This window comes from Embiotoca jacksoni, unplaced genomic scaffold (assembly GCF_022577435.1).
Source record: "Embiotoca jacksoni isolate LCO1_2020_lvr unplaced genomic scaffold, fEmbJac1.0.p SCAF_9, whole genome shotgun sequence".
NCBI lineage: Eukaryota > Metazoa > Chordata > Actinopteri > Embiotocidae > Embiotoca > Embiotoca jacksoni.
In genome coordinates, this window is record NW_027185447.1 from 6092982 (window position 1) to 6117140 (window position 24159).

General features: G+C 39.5%; 1 protein-coding gene across 1 annotated transcript; it reads left to right on the forward strand.

Moving 5' to 3' along the window:
* The first annotated feature begins 308 nt into the window (after positions 1–308).
* Positions 309–22707, forward strand: LOC138192973 (kinesin heavy chain-like). The gene is made up of 29 exons (XM_069140709.1): positions 309–923; positions 5957–6044; positions 6133–6206; positions 6657–6761; positions 6952–7000; positions 7149–7204; positions 7323–7410; positions 11199–11323; positions 11540–11644; positions 12528–12676; positions 13597–13745; positions 13879–14057; positions 14240–14308; positions 14436–14642; positions 15278–15424; positions 15569–15757; positions 15927–16044; positions 16161–16222; positions 16550–16659; positions 16864–16965; positions 17255–17315; positions 17409–17480; positions 17735–17839; positions 18232–18448; positions 18597–18771; positions 18873–18952; positions 19157–19196; positions 19552–19637; positions 20036–22707. Exons 1-28 carry the CDS (start codon positions 795–797, stop codon positions 19628–19630), a joined length of 3129 nt encoding a protein of 1042 aa, XP_068996810.1. The 5' UTR covers positions 309–794; the 3' UTR covers positions 19631–19637; positions 20036–22707.
* Positions 22708–24159: the final 1452 nt, after the last annotated feature.

Sequence of the window (24159 nt, forward strand, 5' to 3'; positions counted from 1 at the left end):
TGTAATGCTCCTTCAAGGTGAGGCTCTCACTTATCTTTAAATCGATAGTTTCCTCTGCCTTCCCATAATGGTTTGTTTCCTGCAGTCAGGCACCGGAGCAGAGCCAAAGTTTGGCTGTGATGAGGTGATTTACAGAAACTAATACTGTTATTCCTCTGTTTAGATGTGACGCTGCACTATGGGGCCCGGCCTGGTTTCCGCCTTCGTGTGCTGGGCTGAGGATGCTGAGGCTGTGGGTACCACTTTAAAGAGGCGGATGCAGACCACGCCCTTTCGCCAAACACCAACAGAGGGCGCTGTGGCGACCAAAGCAGGCCGATCAGCAGCAGCTTTACCTCACTGCCCTTCCAGCAGCATCTCACCTTCAACCGGCCTGACGTACATCTACCGCCGCTCCTGAAAGAGAAAAGAAAGAGCACCAAGACAGACCGACGGCAACAAATAAACCACTCGGGGAGAGCGATCAACATCAGAGCCGACTGCTTTAATGATGTAGGGAATCGCCTTGCGGTTTGACATCTAATTTAGCCTGCCCGCCTCACTGCGACACGGAAACACCGTCCAGCTGCGCACAAAATAAATCGCAGCTTCTTTGGGCTTGTCAGGATAAAAGTGTCCAACCTCTCCACCGTCCTCAAGAGTCCTCCAGACGGAAAAGGACGACGTCTCCGCGCATCCCTCTTCGCTTGTTTTTGACGGTCAGATCAGGCCCCGATCAGCGTCTGATCGCCTGCAGCCTCAGCAGCATCTTCCCTCTCAGCAGAAAGCAGCATCCCCCTCCTTGAATCTGCGCAATGGCCGATGTCCCAGCGGAGTGCAACATAAAAGTGCTATGTCGCTTTCGTCCCCTCAACCAGTCGGAGATCGTACGTGGGGACCAATTTATACCCAAATTCCAAGGAGACGACACTGTCGCCGTCGGGGTGAGTGAAGGGGGCGCTTTGTTGTGCACGCAGGCCCGCCATCAATAAATCATCAGCTGGACCCATCTGTTTGGGTTGAAGGCAGGGACACACGATAGTCTGTGCAGCTCAGGGAGACATCACACCTTAGACACCAAACCTGTCTTTATTCTGAACATGACAAAGCACAAATACACTGTATGTAGATAATGTTGTTGAAATGCGCACACTGGCCTCCTGCATCATCTGACGGAGGTCTGCGCTGTGCAGCTGGAGGATAAAACATGTCCAGCCCGAGACTTTATTATCATTAAACATATATGACACTTTTGTTAAGAAACATGTTTACATAACATATTTTAAACAGTATGCTTATGTATTTTTCTATAGGCCTTTATTATGGCCCTCCATTTATTATGGACCTACATGAATAATCACAGCACACATACATCTAATAAAAACCTATAGCTGTGAATATTAATTAATGTAAATGAATGTGAAATTTTGCAGAGGCTCGTGATTGGTTAATTCATTTAGTCTGATTGCTTTCACTAATTGGCCTCATTTACATATCCTTATTTCTGCCATGAAGGAGGCAGAATTGTCTCTCTCTTTTTTTTTTTTTTTTTTTTTTTTTTTTTTTTTTTTTTTTTTAATACAAGAAATACAATTTTGTTTAGCTATTGTGGATTTATTCCTCATGAAGACACGGGTCCAGAGGTGAAGCCTACTGTTGATCTTTGTAGTAGATGTTGGAGTTTGGAGACAGATGGGGGCTGGTAATCAGGGTGGAACCCAAGCTGATTATGCAGCATGTCTTGTTTACTCTGAGGTTTAGTTTACGTTTGTTAAGATTCAGGATGGATAGAATCATAAACACAGAGTACATAATTTAGTGGATAATTTAGTTAAATTTTAAACGTTGAACAGCTGTAAGCCTGTTTTCACTTCAATTTCTGGCAATCATAAAAAAAGGTCATATCAAACACTGGAAAATACTCATCTGTGTTATTACAGTATAATTGGATTATTGAATTGGTAGTTTCTGATACAAATCAAATTATTTAAAGAAACTTGTGATATCTTGTGCCAATTTTCAGGATTTTTAGGGCAGCAATCTGCCTCATTCATTGTGAAAAATACTTTGAAGAGACTTGTGATGTAGAAAAAACTTGAAACAAGTTGTCTTAGAAATGGTTTTGGTCTTAGAAACAGAAATAATCCAGCCGCACTGGCAGATTTTTTTTTTTTTTAAATAGTTATTTAGTTGTAGTAGTTTATTTATAGACAAAAAGGGTTTAATGAAATTAAACTTTTGCTGCATATAGATGTCTCACAGAATAGAAAACTTGGCCATTGCTATGTTATTATTGATTCATCCCTTTTCCAGCTCTAAATCTCATCAGTTTAATGGAGGCCAAATAAAAAGCCATAAACTTGCAGATCAATTTAATCAATTCTTAATCCACACATCAACTTAAAAAATATGAACAGCTATTCATACAAGTTAGGTTTGTAACACAATTTTATCAATTTCAGTCACATCTTTGCTTTTATGTGTTGCTTTTGGCATTTTATTCTCGACCAATTATCTCAAGTCTGAAGAAAATGTTAAGAAACACGACAATAGAGTTCATGACGACCACACAGCGGGTCAAAAAGAAGAGGAAAAGTCTGTTTTTGGCAAATATAATGTGCAGACAGAGGAGGAGTCATCATGAAACTCTCCAGCGTTAATGGAAATATCTCACCCTGACCTTCCTCTCTCATCTCAGCATGACGCCATACAGTAGAGTCAGAAACTGATCTCCCCGATTGCTTAAAGAGAGGATCAATAATCATTCAGTGAGCTCATGCATCACTGACTGACCTGCTTTCTCTTCTCTCTGGCTCCACCTGTCTGTCTTAGAATATTTCTCACATTCTCGTCACGTTGCTGTTTCGTTCTCAGTTTTTTGTCATTGCTTTTGTAACTCTCCTCTTTCCGTTGCTCATCCATCAACATTTTTACGTGTCTTTGTGTGCCTCCTACGTCTCTCCCTCCCTCTCTTGTTCTTTGACTGAATGTCTCTCTGAGAAATCACTCTGGCATGGAGGCGGTCTGCAGATGAGTCAATTTGTTAATGACATTTAATACGGCTCATGTTCTGGCAGCTCACATTATTGTGTTGCATTGTGGGCTCTGTATCAGATGGGACGGTGACATTCAGGAGTTTAACAGCCTCGTGAACAAAATTGGGAACAAAATTTGAAATAAAGAAAATACATTCTTGTGGATTTATGATCCAACATGTAATGACAACTGGTCCAAAATACAATGCCAAACTCAAAGACAGTAAAATGTATATGTTTCAAATCTTTAGTGCTAAATATGGCCGTAATGCACTTTCTGCTGAGCTTTGTATTAATTTAAAATTCAGAAAACATTACACAAGAGCCTTATCTGTCTGTTTTACTGGCTTTGTTTCTTCTAGTGTACGCACAAGCCGATTTTCAATATATTAAGTGCTGAAATTTTGTGTGGCAGCAGAAAGACGCTAAAGATCTCTACTCTATCATAACTATCTGTTCAAACTAACATGGGAGTCAATGTATTTTCTTTGAGTGTTTGTTTAAAGCTGCACTGTGGAACTTCTTCCAGTGAGAGTAATTACAAAAACCCTGTCAACGTCTGCTTACATCATAGGCTTTGCTGTAGCGTGTTTTGTCACTAATGTCGCAGCTATAAAGTTGTGCAAACATTTTGGATAAATTAAATAAGTGGCATCCCAGCCAATTTGATACATTTGGTCTGATAACATTTGGAAAGTCTAAAGTAGCTGCATAATTGAGGTTTTTTTTAATACCCATTCAAATTAGCATAGGGCTAAACCAGAAGTTAACTGGCTTGGTTTGCTGAAGTCTCTATTGTGCCTGCTGTGCCCATAGAGCATGCCCAGTATGAATTTATTTGGCCAGCGTTGGAATGTCTCACGGGACACCAGATTGAAAACTCTGTATACTATAACTTATTTGGCAAGGGCTTGAGTGTAATGCATGTTCACTTGTACACTTGTATGTGAAAGTCCTACACTGTAAATTTAATGAATTAAAGAATTAAAATTTAATTTTAATTCTGAGAAGCCACCAAAACATTTCTAAGATTCCAAACAAATGGACATCTACTATTTTACTGAACAGAAAAATTTGACATTTGAACATTTTTCATCAGAATGTTTTGGCACATGTGTTGTGCAGTTAGTTGGGAAGCGAACAAAATTTGATCGAATTTTGTGCTAAACAGGTAAACATTTCCTCACAAAGACTGGAAGCAGTTCAAACAGCAAGCTCTGTCAAAACATTAAAAGTCAACTCCACAGAGGCTCCAGGAAATCACTGCACCTTGCCAAAAAATAGTACAGTTCGTTATCATAACCCCCTTAAAACCAAAACTGTTCATGTTTACATTTCAGTTTTTGTATATATTAAAGATGCAATATTAAAACATGATAACTAGCGAGCTTTAGAAGTGCTAGTTGGCAGATTTTGGTCCAGATTTTTTAAGAAGCCTGGCCAACTGTTTTTCCCTGTTTCCAGTCTTTGGCTAATGTAGCGGTCTGGCTGTAGCTTCATATTTATCACAGGGTATGTGTAACAACTCATGGTGAGAATATGAACAGAAAACCTGGAAGTATGTTTCCATTTTTCAGAAAGCCTGAAAGAAATCTTTTAGAAAACCCTGAGTTACAGATGCTAATAAAACAGAAGCTCGATAGGAGTGACAAGCTTCAGACAAGCTTGCTGATAGCACTTTGCTGTATGCATGGTCGTTAATGAAAGGCTCCGTTGCCATGTTAGATGTCTAACTAGTTCAGGAAAAGGAGTGTTTTATTAACCATGGCCAGTTATCTGACAAAGGTCTGGATGAAATATGTCTCTGACTAGAGAAGTACAGCAGAGCTGGCTCCCTCACTCTGCTGATTTCATCTTCTCTTGTTGTGGACTTATCGTCAATAAGATGAAAAGCTGGATTGTACAAACCAACAGCAAAACTCCATCTACTGAAGCATTTTCTGCACACCTGTATGTTCAGTTTGCTGTATTGCTTTTTTAATATACATTCCATATCAATACATTCTTGTGTTTTCACCTGTGCTGATGAATTACTTGGTCCTCTAAGGCTTCTCTTTTAATCGTCTAACCTCTTTGGGATAAATAAATTATCATTTAGAAAGAAGAAAAAAAAAAAAACGTTTTTATTTTTTAGCTGGTTGCTCACTGATTAAATGTAAATGGCTGCAAATTTCATGCCAATTTGTTTTGTTTATGATCCATGTCACATATTAGGACCATTAATCACAGAAAATCTACCCAAAGAATCGGCTTCAATTTATTCTTCATTGTATCCGGAGGCACTTTTTAATGAGTACTATCTGAGACATTTACTAAATGTTAAAGGACAGATTTTTTTGTTTGTTTTAATATCAAGTCAAGTTGATTTTAAATAACATGAATAAAAACAAATTCAGAGCAATTCTGTGCAGCATACACCCTGTTGGATTATGTGTCATTAGTCTTGGTGTTTGGGTTTTGACAGAGACAACAGCAATATGTTGTGTTGTACAGCAACAATAAGATGTTTTTCTGAGACGGGTGACATGTGGAGGTATAAAAATGTCCCATTTCAAATGAGTATATATCATGCGTTGTCCGGGACGCGAGGATGAGTCAGTTCATTTCAAGCATCACATATTTGAGTCATTAACGGATCCGTCACAGGGCTGACATCATTTCCTAAAGATTACGCTGATGAGTAGCTGGTGGACAAGAGATTCACCTGTGTTCATTTTAAAAACATTTATTAAAGCTTGTGTTAGATCATACTTTTAATTATGAATTAATCACTAAAGGCCATTTTTTGATTGATTGTCCTTAATACTCCTGTGTCAGTTATTTCCCCTCAATTATTTTGAATCATTACTTAAAAAAATGTGGTCAAAATTTGTGGATAGAAAACCTTTTTACTGCTAATGACATCTCATTAACTGTTTTTTTTTTGTTCCTGGTCCTCACAGGGGAAGTCCTACGTGTTTGATCGAGTGTTTCCGACCAACACCACCCAGGAGCAGGTTTACAACACCTGCGCCAAGCAGATTGTTAAGGGTATGGGCGAACAGATGAACACATTAGAATACTTCAAATTACTGAAAAGTAGGTGCTGTGGTCTTATTTGTTGTTCTTTTTCTCACAGATGTGCTCTATGGATACAATGGTACTATCTTCGCATATGGACAAACCTCCTCCGGGAAGACTCACACTATGGAGGTACAGGTTTCAGTTCAAGAAACAGTTACTTCGAATTAACTCTCATTTTATCCAAACAATCTAGTATGGAAAACAATACACTGCCGACCTTTCCCTTTTGCTTCAGTGGCTGTTTTTTGTCCCGTTGTAGTGAATTCTGAGTCTTTGTTAGAAGTTTATAGAACAATGATTTTATATTACAATTTTGTTCCATTATTTTTATGACAAAGATACATTTCATTGTCCCTCCAACTTATGTAATCTGGTGGCAGGTATCACAGAGTGTTGTAATGGCACTGTTTGATCTATATTTTGTCTGCCAATGCTCTTATTGTCCTTAATTTTAGAGAGAGATATTTTCTGGGAATTTTAAGCAATTACTGCATGAAAGATTTGCATTAACCTTTGACCCTGGATAGCTATGACAATCTCAAACCTAATTCTACCTTTGTCTATAACTTCTTGTTGCAGGGCAAGCTGCACGACCCTCACCAGATGGGTATCATTCCTCGCATCGCTGAGGACATTTTCAACCACATCTTCGCAATGGACGAAAACCTTGAATTCCACATCAAGGTTCAATATTTGACGCGTCACATCAGATGATGTCTTGTTTTGCATTATGTTTCCTATGTTACACTGTGTTGGGCTTCATTCGGACTTGGCCCATTTTTACTGTTCTGGCATCTGCTGTTTCTCCATACAAACACACATTTAACTTTCATCTTATATTGGTTTCATGTTTTTGTTTTCTATTCTTCAACAGGTTTCCTACTTTGAAATCTACATGGACAAAATCCGTGACCTTCTGGACGGTTAGTGCTTAAATTTTTTTTTTCTCAACCAGTATTATGGTTTGCTACTGTGATGCACATACCAATGCAGCACCACTGTTAACTCTGCATGTTGTTTTGGTGAGTTTTAAAATACTAAACATTATGTTGATGTTTCTCTATTTTTTAGTGACAAAGACTAACCTGGCTGTCCATGAGGATAAGAACAGGGTGCCATACGTCAAGGTTTGTGACAGTAGTGCTTTACAAGTTTTCCTTTGGGGTGAACATCTGTCTGTGGGGTGCATCAGGTCAATGAGAAGTCTGTCTCATATTCTTCCTCTCCGACCCTCCCCCTCCACAGGGATGCACTGAGCGCTTTGTCTCCAGCCCTGATGAAGTTATGGATGTGATTGATGAAGGCAAATCCAACCGCCATGTTGCTGTGACCAGTGAGTCTTTAGCTTTGATAATTTGTTTCATGAATATCATAATTCCTGCCAAATGTTTGTAAGTAGTTATTACTACCAATACAACCCAAAAGACAAATCCTTACTGTGTAACATGTTGCTCTTCTCAATGATGAAATCTTCTTTCCACTCTCGGAGCACCAGTTCTCTTTTCTCACTGTTGCCAACATTGTCACTCACGAATTGTTCGTGATGCATGAAGTGACAGCTGAGTTCATGCAGCCCATTACTGTGCCTTGTTATGTAATCTGTGTTACTGCGAACCATTACTTTGAAGCGTCATTCATTGTCATAAAAATAAATAAGATTCTGTCAGGTGTAGTTCATTGTAATGTATAGTTTAGTGATGCTTTAACAGCATCTCTGCCCGCAGCCATTATTTCAATAAAGTCATTCTTAGTAACGAACACATAGATCTCCTGCTCTCTGCTCATCTAATAATTCAGAGTCAGACAGTGCAATTTTCAGTAAACTGGCACCAGTCTGCTTTAATAAATGCAATAAAACCTCACAAACACTAGAAATAAAAGCTCCATGATCCTGCACTTTGTTTTGGCCTCGGTGCTGCTGACTCACTACTCTGTGGTCCAGTAATAACACTGGAGGAGACTAATGACTCCACTACTGCAGGTTTTCAGGTCAGGGGGATAGTTTGGCCTCATAATACAAAACATCACTGCACCGTAAAAAGAAAATTTTCCAAATAAAGGAGCTGAAAAATAACATAGCACCTTATAATAATACAAATCTTGCAATAATGTTAACAATTGTCTTATTAGCAAGTAGAAGTGCTCGACTTTGGTTTCATATCATAATTTAATTGGAGTTATACTAATTAAGTTTCAAATACTACTGTAAAGATGGATTTCATTTTGCAGCAGAGGTATTTCAAAAACACAATAAATAAGCTCCTCTGAGAAATATCTGAGTCACAACCAGTGCAGTATATTCATTTATTGTTTTGTGTTTTTTCTGTGAGTCTTGTGCTGACTCATGGTGCTGAAGTCAACTGCAGACTGAAATAAAAAGGAGCAGATGAGCTTTGAGATCCAGTGTTCAACAAAAATACCAGCACTGCCTCACTGTAATAAATCTCTAACTGCACAGACCATTCTGCAGAGTTAATGGATTTTGGGTCTCAGGGCTCAGAGAGTGCTTGCTTGCCTTCACGCACGACTTTCTGTGACATTTTTGATTTAGTCTTTTTCTGCAGAGATATTGGCTCAAATTTGTATTTATTATCCATCGCACAGTTGCTATGCTGCAGGACTTGAACTTTTGCATGTGTATCCATGAAGATAAATGTGACTGACACTGTTAAAGTGTTGCCTAAATAAGACATAAACTGAATGACCCATCATGTGTTACAGTCATCAAGAGTCTAATAAGTTAGGGATAAAAGCAGTCATACATAGTTATTTCATCGAAATGAATTAGTTAATAAAAATACATAAGGTTTAATTTCCAAACTTTCACAAGGGAAAATTCATATAGATAAATTCCCCCTTGTAAAACAGAAACTAGAATGTAGTTAATCTACTATTATTATTATTATTATTATTATTACAAACACAGCCAATCATCCAGTAAATTTGGCTGTAAAGAAGTCATATTTTATTAAATATTTAATATGAGAATGAAATCTGGTTAATTACAATTAGGCTGCACCTCCACATATTTAATAGCTTGTCCATTAACATTCCTGCTTCTCAGTCTGACTCCTTAATTACTTGAATCCCTGCAGTCAATCTTCCTGTTGGAGGAAATTTGATGGTGTCAGCCTGCAGGTACTGAGCCAGCGAGATGAGTCACAGGGCAGAGTGACACTCACATTCAACATAGAGTACATTAAATTCATAATCTGTGAAAATGAATACAAAGGATACAAATTTTGAAAAAGAACCTTTCTAGCTACTAAATCTTCAAATTAAACAACAGACAACAAATGAATCTCAGTTCGTATTTTTCTTTGCTTTTCTAATGGATTTACATAATAAATACTTGTAAACACAAGAATATGTGAGAGACCGAGAAGCACAAACATGCTAAATCTTCATTTAGAAATAGAATTCTTCTTTTACCTTGTTAATAGACCTGATAACAGAAAATATGCACCTGATGCCAGTTTGGGTTTAGTCCTCTCAAAATCTTATGTAAGGTAGATAAAACTTAAAAGTTTCTGATTTATATTTATATAAATATAATATAAATTTATAATAAGTTATAAATCTCTATGAATTTTTTTTTTTTTTTTTTTTTTTTTTTTTTTTTTTTTAATGAAAACATCATAATTAACTGGAGTGTTATATTGGCTGTGAGCTGTGTGTGCAAAGATTGATGTTTCAACCCCATAACAGCTCTGCTGTCAGCAGCCTGAATATGTTGAAGGACAATTCTGCTGCTGCATTTTAAATGGCATCAGTCCAGTCTGAATCATCATTTGGAAACATAAAGCCTCACAATTCAAACGATTACCACAAAAACAGCAGCAGCAGAGACAGCAGTAGTTCCTCTTCGGTAGTAAGAGGTGTACACAGCAAAATCGATGTTTCTTATCTTTTCCGTCGTCTGTTGGGAAACATACTGTTGAGCGAACAATGATGAAAATGCTTCTTCGATTTTAATCATTTTTAGTGGGTGGATGTTAAAGGCATAAATCATCCAGCCATTGAGCTGATGATGATGCAAAGCTTCTTAATTGTAAAGACCTGACAATTTAAATTTACATTTCATCCGATCAAACAGAATGATTGGACACAGCAGTGGATGAGATTTGCTGAACGCTGTCCTCCTGAGCAGCACAGCGTTGTGTTTCCTGTCGATGCCTGCTGACTCACTGTGCTGCAGAACGGTGTGCTGATAGCAGCCGAATGGCCAACACTCTGCAGACACTGAGCTGATGCCCTCAGATATCATCTGCAGAGAAACCTGAACTTATTGTCTGAGAGGAGGTCCGATGAAGAGCAGCACTTAGATCAGTGCTCTTTGTCCTCTGTTCAGTGTGAAATGCTGACATCATTCTGCTGCAGTAGAGGCTAAACGATGTGAAACATTTCAAATCCATCCTTATTATTACCTTTAATGTATATGTTAGTTCCAGTGCGGTAAAGGAAAACTCCATCAATTTTACACAACCAAGTGTCTTTACAGGTCTGGGGAAGTAACAAAACAAAACTGTAAACTATTTTCTCCAGAGGGAGTTGTTTAAAATCCAATTTAAAAAAATGCCTTGGTGATGTCACCTGAGTCTGCCTCGGCTGGTAAGACTACATGTTTAAAAATGAAAACAAATCAGCGTGGGGTCGTAAAAGAGAAGTGAGCTTAGCAGACCTCTGTAGTCCATTCTTCATCACAGCTCAATGCTAGAAACTTGAAGCTACATCAGGTGCTATTAACATGAAAATCACCAGGATTGAAGATTTCAAGTTACAGGATAGTTTCTCTTTACTTTACTTTTTCTTTAAAATTACTTCTTTCTTTGTACAGAGACAAAAAAAATAAATGTTTAAAAAATAGGTACCGCATATTTTTCAGTCATGTTGTTTCTTAAAGAATAATTCTGATAAGGACTTATTTGTGAGCAAAAAAGGATTGATCTTTTAGCAGCTACTTTAACATATGTTTACAAACTTAATAATAAAATAAATATTTAAAAAATTCTGAGACCTTTAATCAACCATTAACCAGACCCAGTCTGTTTCGACACTTAAGCTGTAATATATGGTTTTATTCACTCCACTGACTGTTGTGTGGCCCTTGCGTTTGTGCAGACATGAACGAGCACAGCTCTCGCAGCCACAGCATCTTCCTGATCAACATCAAACAGGAGCATGTGGAGACTGAGCAGAAGCTGTGTGGGAAACTCTACCTGGTGGATCTGGCTGGCAGTGAGAAGGTAGGAAAAAAGATGGCTTAAAAATCAATGACAAATCAACTGCTTTAAATCAATAACTGATGTTGATACATTATACTGTCTATACTGTACACTGTGTGTCATCACCCTTTTAGTCCTTGGTTAAACTTACAGGCACAGACACATTTCCTGTGTTTGTCATCATGCTCTTCATCTCTCGATTTGATCTCACTACCTCTGTCTCTTTCTTTATTCCAGGTCAGTAAGACCGGAGCTGCAGGTGCCGTCCTGGATGAGGCTAAAAATATCAACAAGTCTCTTTCTGCTCTGGGAAACGTCATCTCTGCCTTGGCTGAGGGAACGGTGAGCTTCTGTTACCCTACTTTCTTCTATTTCCTTCAGAATGTGCACCTCTAAAATAATAGTTTGGGATTTACAGAATCATTGGTCGACAAAATGGTAAAGTGGCAAAAATATGGTTGTATTTTTACATTGGTTTTCTCTTTTAAAATCAGTGTTAAACTTAAGCATCATTGTGACTTTGATTCATATTAAAGGAGCTGATAAAGTCACTATTAAGATGATAAAAAATATTCAAGTTTTCTACCAGGGAAACTCACTATTTTGTTGAATTGTTGAGCTCCAAATAAATCAGAACATGTTTAATTTTCATTACTACAATTGGAAGTGCCCTGTTTACCTCTAGGTTCAGAAAGCAAATAACCTTCCTCTCTAATTTCTAACGCATATGTACACCAGCTGTGTGTCCTGTACCCGCACACTTTGTTCCTTTCCGTCAACTCCACAGATTTGGCCGGGAAATACCAGATTCATCCCTGCCAGTTATCAGATTAGTTGGATGCAGCACAATCAATCTGCCATGTTTGACAACTGTTCTGGGCTTCATTTAGAGTTCAAACTACAAACTTTGGGAGAATGGGAACGTGTGAAGTTTTGCTGACAATAATCTGCTGATGAATCTCTGCAGTACAAAAAAAAAAAGTACAAAATCAGGAAGCAAATGAACCATACCGCAGACATTTATTTCACTTCGGGATGCTTGATTGTCTCTTAATCTTTTTGTCTCTCTTTTCTGACTTCTTTTTTTTGTCACTCCTGCTTCCTCTAATCATCTTCCTTTCTGATTTTGTCCCATTTGCCTGTCTCTTCTTCCTCACTGCTTTTTCTCTCATTATCATTATCTTCCCTCCCCACCCCTCCTCTCCTCTTCCTCTGCGTCCTGCAGAAAACTCACGTGCCATACCGTGATAGCAAAATGACCCGCATCCTGCAGGATTCCCTCGGTGGGAACTGTCGCACCACCATGTTCATCTGCTGCTCTCCCTCCAGCTACAATGATGCCGAGACCAAATCGACTCTGATGTTTGGACAACGGTAGATACAGGCAATGCACCTTTGGAAAGGAATCATGCTAAATATTTTAATATTTGTACACAAAGCGGGAAAAACAACAAAACATGTTTTGTTTTTACATGCTGCCATTTATTTAGCAGTGCGATTTTACAGTATTTGCGTCTCAAAAGCAGGATGTACTTCGGATCCGGTCGACGTAAATTGAAATATGTTAGAGGCAGATGTTTACTGACACTGCCCACTTGACATTCACATTGATGTTTTACTGTATGAGGAGTAATACCGGGAGGAGCTCATATCTTTTTGAGTGAGACCAAGTCAAAATGTTTGTACAATAGACACATCAGTGGATAAAGTCAATGCAACTTTGAAATCATATAATAATATAAACATACAATAATTTAACTCTTTAATTAGAAGAAAACCAGAAAATGTGTTTACATTGCTTTCACATTTTTTTTAGCCAGGGAGTTTATCCTTTAAAATCAGGGCTATTAGCTATTTTTGGAATGACCTAAAACAAAAGCAAGCAAACAAACAAACAAGGCAGATGCTCACTAACACCGTCCACTCAACTACATCGCACTTATTTGCTCATTCATTTTGAGGAAACATTATTCTTTCTCCTGGGGGTTGAGAATACGGGGGAAATATTATCTTTTGAAGTCAGGAAAGGTCTTAGGACTAAACTATTTCCTGGTATATAAAAAATAAAATCAGCCATAATAGATTGCTCTTTTAATAGTAGCTTCCTCTCAAACTTAAATGTCAAGTGAAATTGGAGCTATAATACAAACATTAAGCTGTTTCAGACTAATTCCTCAGAAGAACTGTTGATCAAACATGAACACAAAACATCATCAACACTTATCTTAATCACTAAAAAACAGATTCATGTTTTTTCCCCTGTGTCTCTGTGGCTTTGCTTTTTTCTGTTACAGTGCCAAGACCATCAGGAACACCGCCTCCATCAACCTGGAGCTGACGGCCGAGCAGTGGAAGAAGAAGTACGAGAAGGAGAAGGAGAAGAACAAGACTCTGAAGGAAACTGTTCAGAAGCTGGAGACCGAGCTCAATCGCTGGAGAAATGGTGAGATTCAACATTTTTCAACCAGCTGACTTCCAGCAGGAGCCTTGTTTTTGACTGCACAACAAATACAAAACTGCAAATTTCTGACGTGTTTGTTTCTCTGCCATCCTTGTCCGTTCACTCCTCCTCTCAGGAGAGGACGTGCCTGAGACTGAGCGTACCACGGCGGACATTGTGCCCCGTTTTGAGACTGTGGAGGAGCGTCCCATTTTGGACAATGACACCTCCTCTATTGTGGTCCGTATTTCTGAGGAGGAGCGGCAGAAGTACGAGGAGGAGATCCGCAAGCTGTACAAGCAGCTGGATGACAAGGTTCAAACACAATTCTAGTTTCCACTTGTTTTGCATTGTGTCATTGCAGATGTTGATTTAATTATCAAACATTTTACTTCCCTTCTTACTGGTGTTTAACATTTAATTATGGATCTATAAATAGGAAATTATCATGAACGGAGGAAATGGTTCATATTTATGACAATATAACCTTTATGCAGGACGATGAGATCAACCTGCAGTGCCAGTTGGTGGAGAAACTGAAGCAGCAGATGATGGACCAGGACGAGGTGAGAGCACACAAACAAATACACACTTTCCTGTGGTAAAGACAACACCTAATAAGTCTAAATTTAAGTTTAACGCCACGAAATTCACTTTTTCTCCCTTTCTCTTTTCTTCCTTTCCTCCATTCAGCTGCTGGCCTCATCAAGGGGTGATGGAGACAAGGTCCAGGCTGAACTCGGGAGGCTGCAGGTAGAGAGTGACTGCGCCAAGGCCGAGGTGAAGGAGGTGCTGCAGGCTCTGGAGGAACTGGCCATCAACTATGACCAGAAGAGCCAGGAGGTGGAGGAGAAAGGCCTGCAGAACCAGCTGCTGGCCGACCAACTGGCCCAGAAAATGGTACATTTCGAAAGGAGCGGTGTGAACGGGAGACTAAGACAGAGTGGGAGCTAAAATCAGAAACAGGAGGGGGAACAGAAGGATTCACTGGCTTGCTTCTTGTACCACAGAGACAAGCACCTGTTGTAGCAGCACAGTTTCCATGAGTGGAAAATGCTGCAAGAATTATATGGCAATCAGATAGTGTTTGATTGAATGCCAGGGTGAAAAAAAAAATGTGATAAGTAGAAAAGAAAAAATTTAGATTTTTCCTGTTATGGCCAGATTCTTCTACAGTTTGTTTGATTTTAAAAAAAGCAAAAAAACCTGGCATTTGAACAAATTTAGATGACATGTACACTGATTTTGTAAATCTAGTCCTGAATAACTGGTGGCACTACAGTAATGTGATGAATTCAAATGGTCATAATTCAGTAGTCATGAGTATGACATGTGGATATCGAGCATATTTCCTCTCTACACAAAAACTTAATCGAAACATTCTCCTAAAATCCATCTGTTAATGTGTCATTTGTGTATTTTTAATGGAAATCTCGATACAAATTTAATATTTTCTGGTGGAGGAAAATATTTGTTCTGTCTTAGTGCTCAGATGCTGCTTTTCAAGCCTCACTCTCTTTCTCTCTTTCTTACAGGCCAGTCTGATGGAGCTGGAGGCAGAGCTGTCTCGTATGCAGGAGGTGAGCGGTCAGCAGAGGAAACGCATCGCTGACGTCCTCAACGGGCTCATGAGGGACCTCAGCGAGTTCAGCACCATCGTGGGCAATGGGGAGATAAAGCTGGTGAGTAGGACCACAGTTTGGAGAACATAACTAAACAAGAACCGGGGTGCATGTTCCTATTCAATATCCTGCATCCTGTTGTGTTTCACATAACTGATGGAGAAACTCTGCAGGAGACAGTAATGTTTTTTCTCATATCCTTAGCCGGTGGAGATCAGCGGCGCGATCGAGGAGGAGTTTACTGTGGCTCGCCTCTACATCAGCAAGATCAAGTCGGAGGTGAAGAGCATGGTGAAGCGCTGCCGCCAGCTGGAGAACATGCAGCTGGAGTGCCACCGCAAGATGGAGGAGACCGGGCGGGAGCTGTCCTCCTGCCAGCTCCTCATCTCTCAGGTAAGGGATGAAGGGAGAGAGACAGGAAGGGATGTGGCACTGTGAAATAAGGTGAAGGGGTGTAGCTGTTGATGGATACATGTGTATGTGGGCAGGAGTTAAAAAAAAAGAAACTGCCTGGTGATGGTCGGGTTTTTACGCCTCTGATGTTGTGCGTGTATTTGTACAGCATGAGGCTAAGATCCGCTCTCTGACGGAGTACATGCAGAGCGTGGAGCAGAAGAAGAGGCTGCTGGAGGAGAGCCACGACTCCCTGAGCGAGGAGCTGGCCAAGCTGCAAGACCAGGGTAACATGCACACAGCACACGTTCACAGAAAAACACTGACGCCAAACTATTTGTTATGAGAGAAAAGGATTGCCTCAAGCTGTTGTACAGGTTGTAACTCTTCTTTCTTCTTCCAGATAACTCCCTGGTTGAGGAGAAGGACGGAGAGAAGGGAGAGACTGAGGATGGAAGTCTGAAGGTAAGAAGCCTCTAAAGGCCATTTGTAGTGTAGTACACCGACTTAAAGTCTGATTTGTGCATCATGTCACCGCAGGCTAGAACACATGCAAAGTACATGTCATTCTAGTCTGAATCTTTTGTGCCATTTTATTCTTTGTGTTTCAGTGAAATCATCCCTTTATAGAGTTACATGATAGACTGTGCTCAAAAGTAGCTTTTTATTTTAGTTATTTTCCAGTTTCTAATGAAAAGATACGAGAAAAACTTAAGAGTATTTTCTTCTGCAGTTTCTCCATCAGACAGCATATTTTAGGAGACAATGTGTGTTTGGCCTTCTCATTTCCAGAAAGCTCTTCGTCAGCAGGGAGAGTCTCACCGCGGCCTCCATCACAAGCAGCTGGCCCGCCTGCGGGATGAGATCAATGAGAAGCAGAGAGTCATTGATGAACTCACTGAGTGCGTGGTCATCTTAATTTGTTTTTTCCTTTTAGAAAAAAGATACCATAGATGTGATTGTTTCTTATTATTAATGCTTTTATTTATGTACAAAAATGTACTTTTACATATGAAATGAGGCACTTTGCTGTATATTAATTTATGTAATTTCTTCCCCTCCACTTTTCCTGACTGATCATGTCTACTGTTACTTCACACCTCCAGTTGTAACTCCAAGCTGGAGCTGGAGCTGGCTCAGGTTCGCGCAGACTTTGAACGTCTGAAGAGTCAGGACAGCACCAAGAGCGAGCGCCTGGAGGAGCTCTCGTAAGTGTTTGGGAGGTGGACATTCTCCTTCTGGACTCATCAGTGAGGTTGAAACAAAGTCCTGAATATAGAGATCATAATGTGTGGGATGAAATGAGTGGTTTGGTGGCATTTTGTATAATTATTTCAAATAGAGGATTTAAAATATTAAGGGACAGAGTTGATACAGTCCAGCCTCACTTCTCTTAAATTCCAGCAGAGGGCGCTCAAGGCAGCACCTAGATATTGCAATTTTCTGTTTCCACAAATATCGTCTTATTTACAATGATGCTCTTTCTGTTTCTGACAGATTCCTGCATGAGCGCCATGAGCAGACCAAACAGGACTTGAAGGGTCTGGAGGAGACCGTCGTGAGTAAAACAGACTCCTCTATCCATCTTCCTAATATTTCACATCATGCAGAGTCATCTCCCTAACCTCCTCTCCATCTGTCTGTCCGCCAGGCCCGTGAACTCCAGACCCTCCACAACCTGCGCAAGCTGTTCGTTCAAGACCTCACGTCGCGGGTTAAAAGAGTGAGTCAAGGAATTCTTGTTTTTTAATCCAGTTATGGAGTATTAAGGAATCTGAGACCTGATAAACCTTAGTGGGAATATCAATAACATCCTCAATCACTCTAAACCTCATAAGGTTTTGTATCATGTATGAAGAAATTCACTATTTCTGTACACTACATCCAGTGGAAAGGTGTAGACAATAGAAAATATCTTCCTCTTCCCTGCTTTCTCTTTTATTTTCTCATCGTCCTGCTTCGTCGTCTCTTCTGCAGAGTTCCGAAATGGAACCTGATGATAGCGGGGGGTCTTGCACCCAGAAGCAGAAGATTTCCTTTCTTGAGAATAACTTGGACCAACTTACAAAGGTTCACAAACAGGTGAGAAACACAAAGTGAGAGCAGCTATACTGTAACTTTTAGTGATGCTGACATGGGCCATAGATTGAATTGTATAAGATCACAAGATGTTTTCGTAACAGAAATACAGAACATTTGATGGATAATTTCTATTTTACTTGCACAAGCTACACACCCAGGCCCACAATCAATACATATGGGAAAAACTATTATTTAGAAAATGTTTCAAGTCCTGTAACTGCAGTTTGTTCAAAACACACAATTTGTGATGTAAGTAAATTATGTACTTCCACAATACACTTTTTCCCTGTGGTTGGTCAAAATGAAGACAAAGTTGAAAGTGTTTGGACTAAGTGTGGTGTTTGGCTATATATTTTCCCCCTCTTCTCTTTCTTTTTCTCTTTTCGCTCCAGCTGGTTCGTGACAATGCAGATCTGCGTTGTGAGCTTCCAAAGCTGGAGAAACGTCTTCGGTCTACTGCTGAGAGAGTTAAGGCCCTGGAGACTGCACTGAAGGATGCCAAGGAGGGCGCCATGATGGACCGTCGCCGTTACCAGCAGGAAGTCGACCGCATCAAAGGCGCCATGAGGGCCAAGAACACCCTGAGGCGCTCCCATGCAGCACAGATCGGTACTGCACTGAATCTTTTCCTTGATGCTCTTGTTTGTGTCGTTATTGGGGAATTTATGTAAAATGTATTTTGAGCTATTTGACCTAAAGCAAACAGTGACCCAGTTTCCTTCCTGTTGTACCTCACATCACTTTATCATCCTGACAGCCAAGCCGGTGAGACCAAAGCAGCTGCCTGTTTGCTCTCCTACCAACCCATTCTACACCTACATCCGTGCCACCGAACAAGCCAACACCTACAGCAATGCCCTCTTCCAGGGCAACATGACACAGCAGAGCTCCGCCACCGCCAGCAGCAACCCCAACTCTGTCCAGAGCAACACGTGAGTTTAAATCCTTTCTTTTACCTCACAGGTGATCTTCACCGACAGGAGTGGAGTTTAATTGTGTATGTTTATGTTTTTCTCTGTGGTGTTTTACACAGAGTTTCCACAGCACTGGGCTACAGAGCAGGAAGATATAATGGAGACACACTGGAGTCCTACCCACTCAACATCGACAACGGTAAGTGTAAGAACACACACGTAAACCCATACCTGTTTATAGACTGAAATCCCTGATAGCGTTCTTTTATCATGTGAGATGTCAGTATTCCTTGTTTAAGTCTTGATGATGATATGTATTATTGTATCAGCAAATCAATCAGTGAAAGTAATAGTTTATCTAGTATTCATCAATGAAATTAAACTATTGTTTTGTTTCCAACAGGTAACAACGTCAGTGAAACCAGAGACATCAATGATAACAGGTGAGGATGTTCGGTGCAGTTAAAAGTAAACAGAAAGCTTGAGCTGCTTTTTGTTTCTTGCTACTTTAACTTTGTTAAAACTAGATTCGAGCAAATATGTATTAAACATTTCACAGTGATTTTACTTCTGCAAGAGTAAAGAAAGAGAAAGTGAATTTGTGTTGAAGCCTTTGGATTCAAATGGAAAGAAAAAATAATTCTATCCATGTTGTTTTCAATTTAATTGTTCAAATTTGGCTGCTGCACTTCATCATGCTGATATTAAATAAAGTGTCCAGTAGGAGTGATAGACATTAAATCAGAATGATATAGTTGGTTGTGTACAGTGTTGTGTTTTATGTGTCTGCATTAACAGGAGTGACGTTCACTGTGGCAGCGAGGTGGATGATTCAAACAGGCACTACATCATTCAGCAGGAAACTGCTGCAAGTTAATGCCATGGTAACCAACAAAGTACACTGAGTCATACATACACACCTTTGTGCTTCTATGTTTGTGACATTGTCAAATTTTTGAAAAATACAGCTTGTAAATGAAATGGTAAAACAAATTTAAAATAAATAAGTGAATGAGGTTTGTGGCATAGGCGCTGATGCCAAGCAAAAAACAGACCTCCCTGCAAATGTACTTTTTAAACGCTTTGTTATGAATTGAAAACCAGCGACCTCCTGGAAGTTAGAAAATCTGTTTTCAAACTAATTTCTGAAATGAGTGTCAATAAATACAAATCATACTTGATGTTACGTGATTAAAACAACAAAGCCATCAGAGAGGTGATACATAATCATAGATTTCTGTGTCTGTCTAAATGATGACTTCTTTTTATTGTCTCTTTGCAGAAGACGACCAAACACTGTACCCATCCAAGGACCCTCTCCTCCCATTTGCATGCAGCCTGTCTCCCCATCCCTCCACTGCATCACCAATGATGACGAAGATCTGTAGCCCTGTAGTCTTCTAATTAGATGAGGCCCCTCCTGCTCCTACAGTGACCACGCTTGCCCTCAGGTTTGTGGTTCAGTCCCTTCCAGTTCAGTCACTGCTGGGAGTAAATTGAATCAGATTTTTTTGTAATTACAGAATGCCCACTAACTCAACTCATTGATCCCCCGGCCAGTCACTCTGTCACCATGATATCACTGATGTTGATTACCTCCTGCGGTGGTTGAACTGAAACGGGGCTGACCCCATCCCTGACCACTTAGTACACACACTTTGTAAATAATAGTGCTGTATACTCCAGTAGAGGTTTTTGACCAGCAACTGTTTGTGTGAATGCACAGCCTTCCCCGTCCCCTGCACACATCTTCTTAAGGGCATCATGTGGATGACATACTGTAGGCAGACATGACCTTTTTCTCTGTCGTAAATAAGAGTGTAGTGAGTAACACCAGCTTGTAACGGAAGACCTACACTCTGCGTGCATGTCGCTTAGCGGGTTAGCTTTCAAATCTTTGCATGTGTCACGATTCCAGTCGGGGGCTGGTATGCTGTGAGTGGAGTCTGATCGACTTCGACAGATGTCAGAGAGAGAGATGTTTTCCCTTTATCCTGATCCTAGTCTCAGTGCTTTAGATTTCTCATTTTAAGGTAAATTTGAGACTGTGTTGTTGTGACTTAAAACACAGGAAAAACAACAAAAACAACATCTGGATCTTTAATTTTAATTTTAAGTCGAAGAGGAGATAAATAATATGTCAAAGGAAATCCAGCCCGAGCTTTGCGGCCTGTATCGAGGAAATCTTTTGTATTTGCTTTGATACTGTGATGTTGCAGCTGTATGATGCCATTGTGCATTTTAGGTATTGCGGCTCACATCCACTTAATGTGACCCCTATCCAGCATTGCACCTTGTGAGTCTTCTTACCAAGCCTTAACAAGAACTGATTTCTCTCACTCAAACTAACACGCTGTCATTTGCATACATTTGTAAGTACTACCTCTAGAGCTTCTTATTATATACGCTTACTACAGTATACTAAGATATCAACCTTTCAGATGCTGAATAAGAGCTGATCTTTCTACATAAAATTGCAACATAAGAACACAAATACCTGTAAGTAGATTCAAATGCTCTTTTTTAGAGCTGTAGTAATCTTCTCCTGCAAGTTCAACAGTTTCCTTTTCCACCGTATATATACCAGATCAGAGCTGGTGCAAAGAAACATACATTCTTAAACTTTTACCACTGAAATTATGATGTCGTCCTCTGTGTCCTGAGTTAAAGCTACAGTTTACATACGTCCCCTGCCCTGTCTAAATTGAAAGAAAAGTCATATCTCAGAACTTTTTAAGGCTGTGTGGATGCTATTTGGTGGTTTGGTGTTTTGGTTCATTGCCATCAAAAGTCCAGTGGTTTGGGAGTTTCTGCAGGTGAGTCCCCAGCTGAGCAGCCAGCAGTCTGGGACACTTTGACATAAGCTTGTTGTCAAGTTGTGCTGTTATTCTTCTGTGACAAATCCTGACCAGCCAATCAGGATAGAAGAAAGCAGCACATCGTAGATGGGTGATGAATAAATGGATTTGTTGGCACTGAGGTGAATCACTGAATTAAAGGACAGATTAGAGCAAATGTCTGTAGCAAAATAACCAACCATCTTTTGCAAGAACAATTATAAAGAAAGTTGAGTTCTTCGTGGATGTGATCTGACACTTCAAAGATTAATGGAGCATCTGTCACCATTTACATTATAAAATGTAAAATTTTATACTTAAAAATACTTATTTATGTAAAGTTTGGTGCATTGTATATTGCATAACTAGACTTGTTTTCAGTGTAAATCAGTCCAAGCAAGACCCCAGTATATAAAGTGTACAATCCTATCTATTTGTGTGATTTTTAGCAGCCTCATTCATTACAGCACCACCCAGCTGGATGCTCTTACTGGCATTAACAACATCTCAGGGCTTCACATTCACAGTCATAGCAACGACGGGCCGCCACCATTAAAACTACGTGATTGCCAATGAACAATCAGGTTGGTGTGTCCTCTTCAAGGCTGAGCAAAGGAGTGGGATGACAAATCTAATATTACAGGAAAACAATGTACATATATATCACTTCCATTGTAGCACATGACATCTAAAATGAAATAATCTCTCAGCTGCACCTGGTCAGACCCTACTGTACGTGTCCAAACAAACCCTCTATTTGACATCATGTTTTAAGTGTAATGAATCCAAATTAGAGGGGAGTGTGTACTATATTGTCACCTGCTGTTACACTGTCTGATTTCAACATATCTAAAATACATGTGCTATATATTGTTAATCTTGTAAGTAAAATAGCGTGCCATGACATCGTAAGAAGCAAAAGAAAGGTGCACGCTAACTTTGTTCAGAGAAATGTTTGTTTTATTTATTTCTGTATGCCTATACTGTAGCGCCAACATGGTTATGTGAAGAATCACCGTGCAAAATCTTCTGTATATATATATAGACTCATCACTATGCTGTACTGTATGTGAACCACTGTGTTGTAGTAAAAAGTTCAATAAACTTGTAGAAAGGAGTTTGTTGGAGGGAATCATTTGGGTCCAGAAAATTGTTTGAATGTCATGGATGATATTTCAGTTAGAGTGGGATAAAAGACATGCATGTGATGTGGATGAATGAGGCGACCCCACACTGACAGATGAAAATGGCTTCATCTAGTGGATGGAAATGGAACTCATAACACTGATGGAGGTTTAATTGAATGAAAAACGACTTTATTTTCGTGACTGTCGCTGTTCTTTCAGCACAGCTTTTCTGAGAAGAAGCAGCTGCACCAGCAGATGGAATAAAAGTGTAAAAAGGGAAAAATTCCCCACACAACACAACTGTATTAAGCACTATGGTGTGAAAACTGGATTGTGGTCAGTGACTGCTGGTGAGTTGCATGTATGTTGGGTTCTCTGTTGTTATTACAACCTCTGATCTAAATAGGAAATTAATTTTAAAACTATGCTATGAAAAGACCCTTTGCCAAAAAGTGCGTAATGAAAATGAAGTTAGTTAATGGAGATTAATAAGATTCAAGGAGTAAACAGTAAAACTAAGATATTAAGATATAGTGCTACTTTGTATGAGCTATAGTTTGTCACCCACATTTCAAAAATGTTATTGAAATGAAGTAAGCCCACTCAGCAGTGGGACTTCCTTTGTGTCCTTCTTATAATAAGCTGCTCTTCATCGTTCCCATGAGAAAGGAAGCAGTGATGTAAACAACAGTGGCATGTGAAGCATCTTCAAACTGTACTGTGGGATGTGAGTGATGTACTTATAATTGAACACCTTGTGTTCATAGGGGATGATTAGGCTGAGGTGGATCAGAGCATTTAATGTGCACTGTTATGATGTTGGAAACTACTGGAAATATGTTTTTGATCAGTGTAACAAATGCAGTGCTTTCTTAGACTTACTGTGGAGCATTATTATTGTTAGACATTCATAAACTGCTGTACTTCAACTGATTGAAGTGATGCTACAATTAAAACCTTTTTGGCCCTGCTTTTTTACAATAAAAAAAAAGTAATCTGCAAGATTATTAATTAAATTTTATTGCTACAATGTTTTCAATTTGTATTTTTGACAATTTAATGTGTGTATCAAAAGTAGTGTTTGAAGAAAAAAATAGTAGAAATAAATGAACTTTAGAAAAAAGTAAGGGCCAATACTCCCCATATTTACACATTGGGAGTGTGTAATGGCTGGTGTCAGCAAATCAATAAGTATTACAGTTTGAATTTCTACAAGATAGGCTAACTGTGGGTGTTGCTATTCCCAACAAGAATTAATGTGATCAAGGGACAACCATTTCAATGATTAGAGTAACAAGACAATCTAGCATATGGCTGGTGTGTATGATAGCTACAGGGCTTTTAATTTGAAATGTATACAGGAAGTGGCTGTCCAATCAGTGGGACTTCAGCCATCTCCTGATAACATCTCCAGAGAGCATAAGAAACAGTTGACAGTTAGT

Excerpts from the sequence above, each read along its gene's own strand:
- LOC138192973 (XM_069140709.1), top strand. The coding sequence starts at position 795 with ATGGCCGATGTCCCAGCGGAGTGCAACATAAAAGTGCTATGTCGCTTT. Across the intron at positions 17,840-18,231 it reads TTACAAAGGTTCACAAACAG|CTGGTTCGTGACAATGCAGA; the intron begins GTGAGAAACACA and ends TTTTCGCTCCAG. Across the intron at positions 18,953-19,156 it reads CCCACTCAACATCGACAACG|GTAACAACGTCAGTGAAACC; the intron begins GTAAGTGTAAGA and ends TGTTTCCAACAG.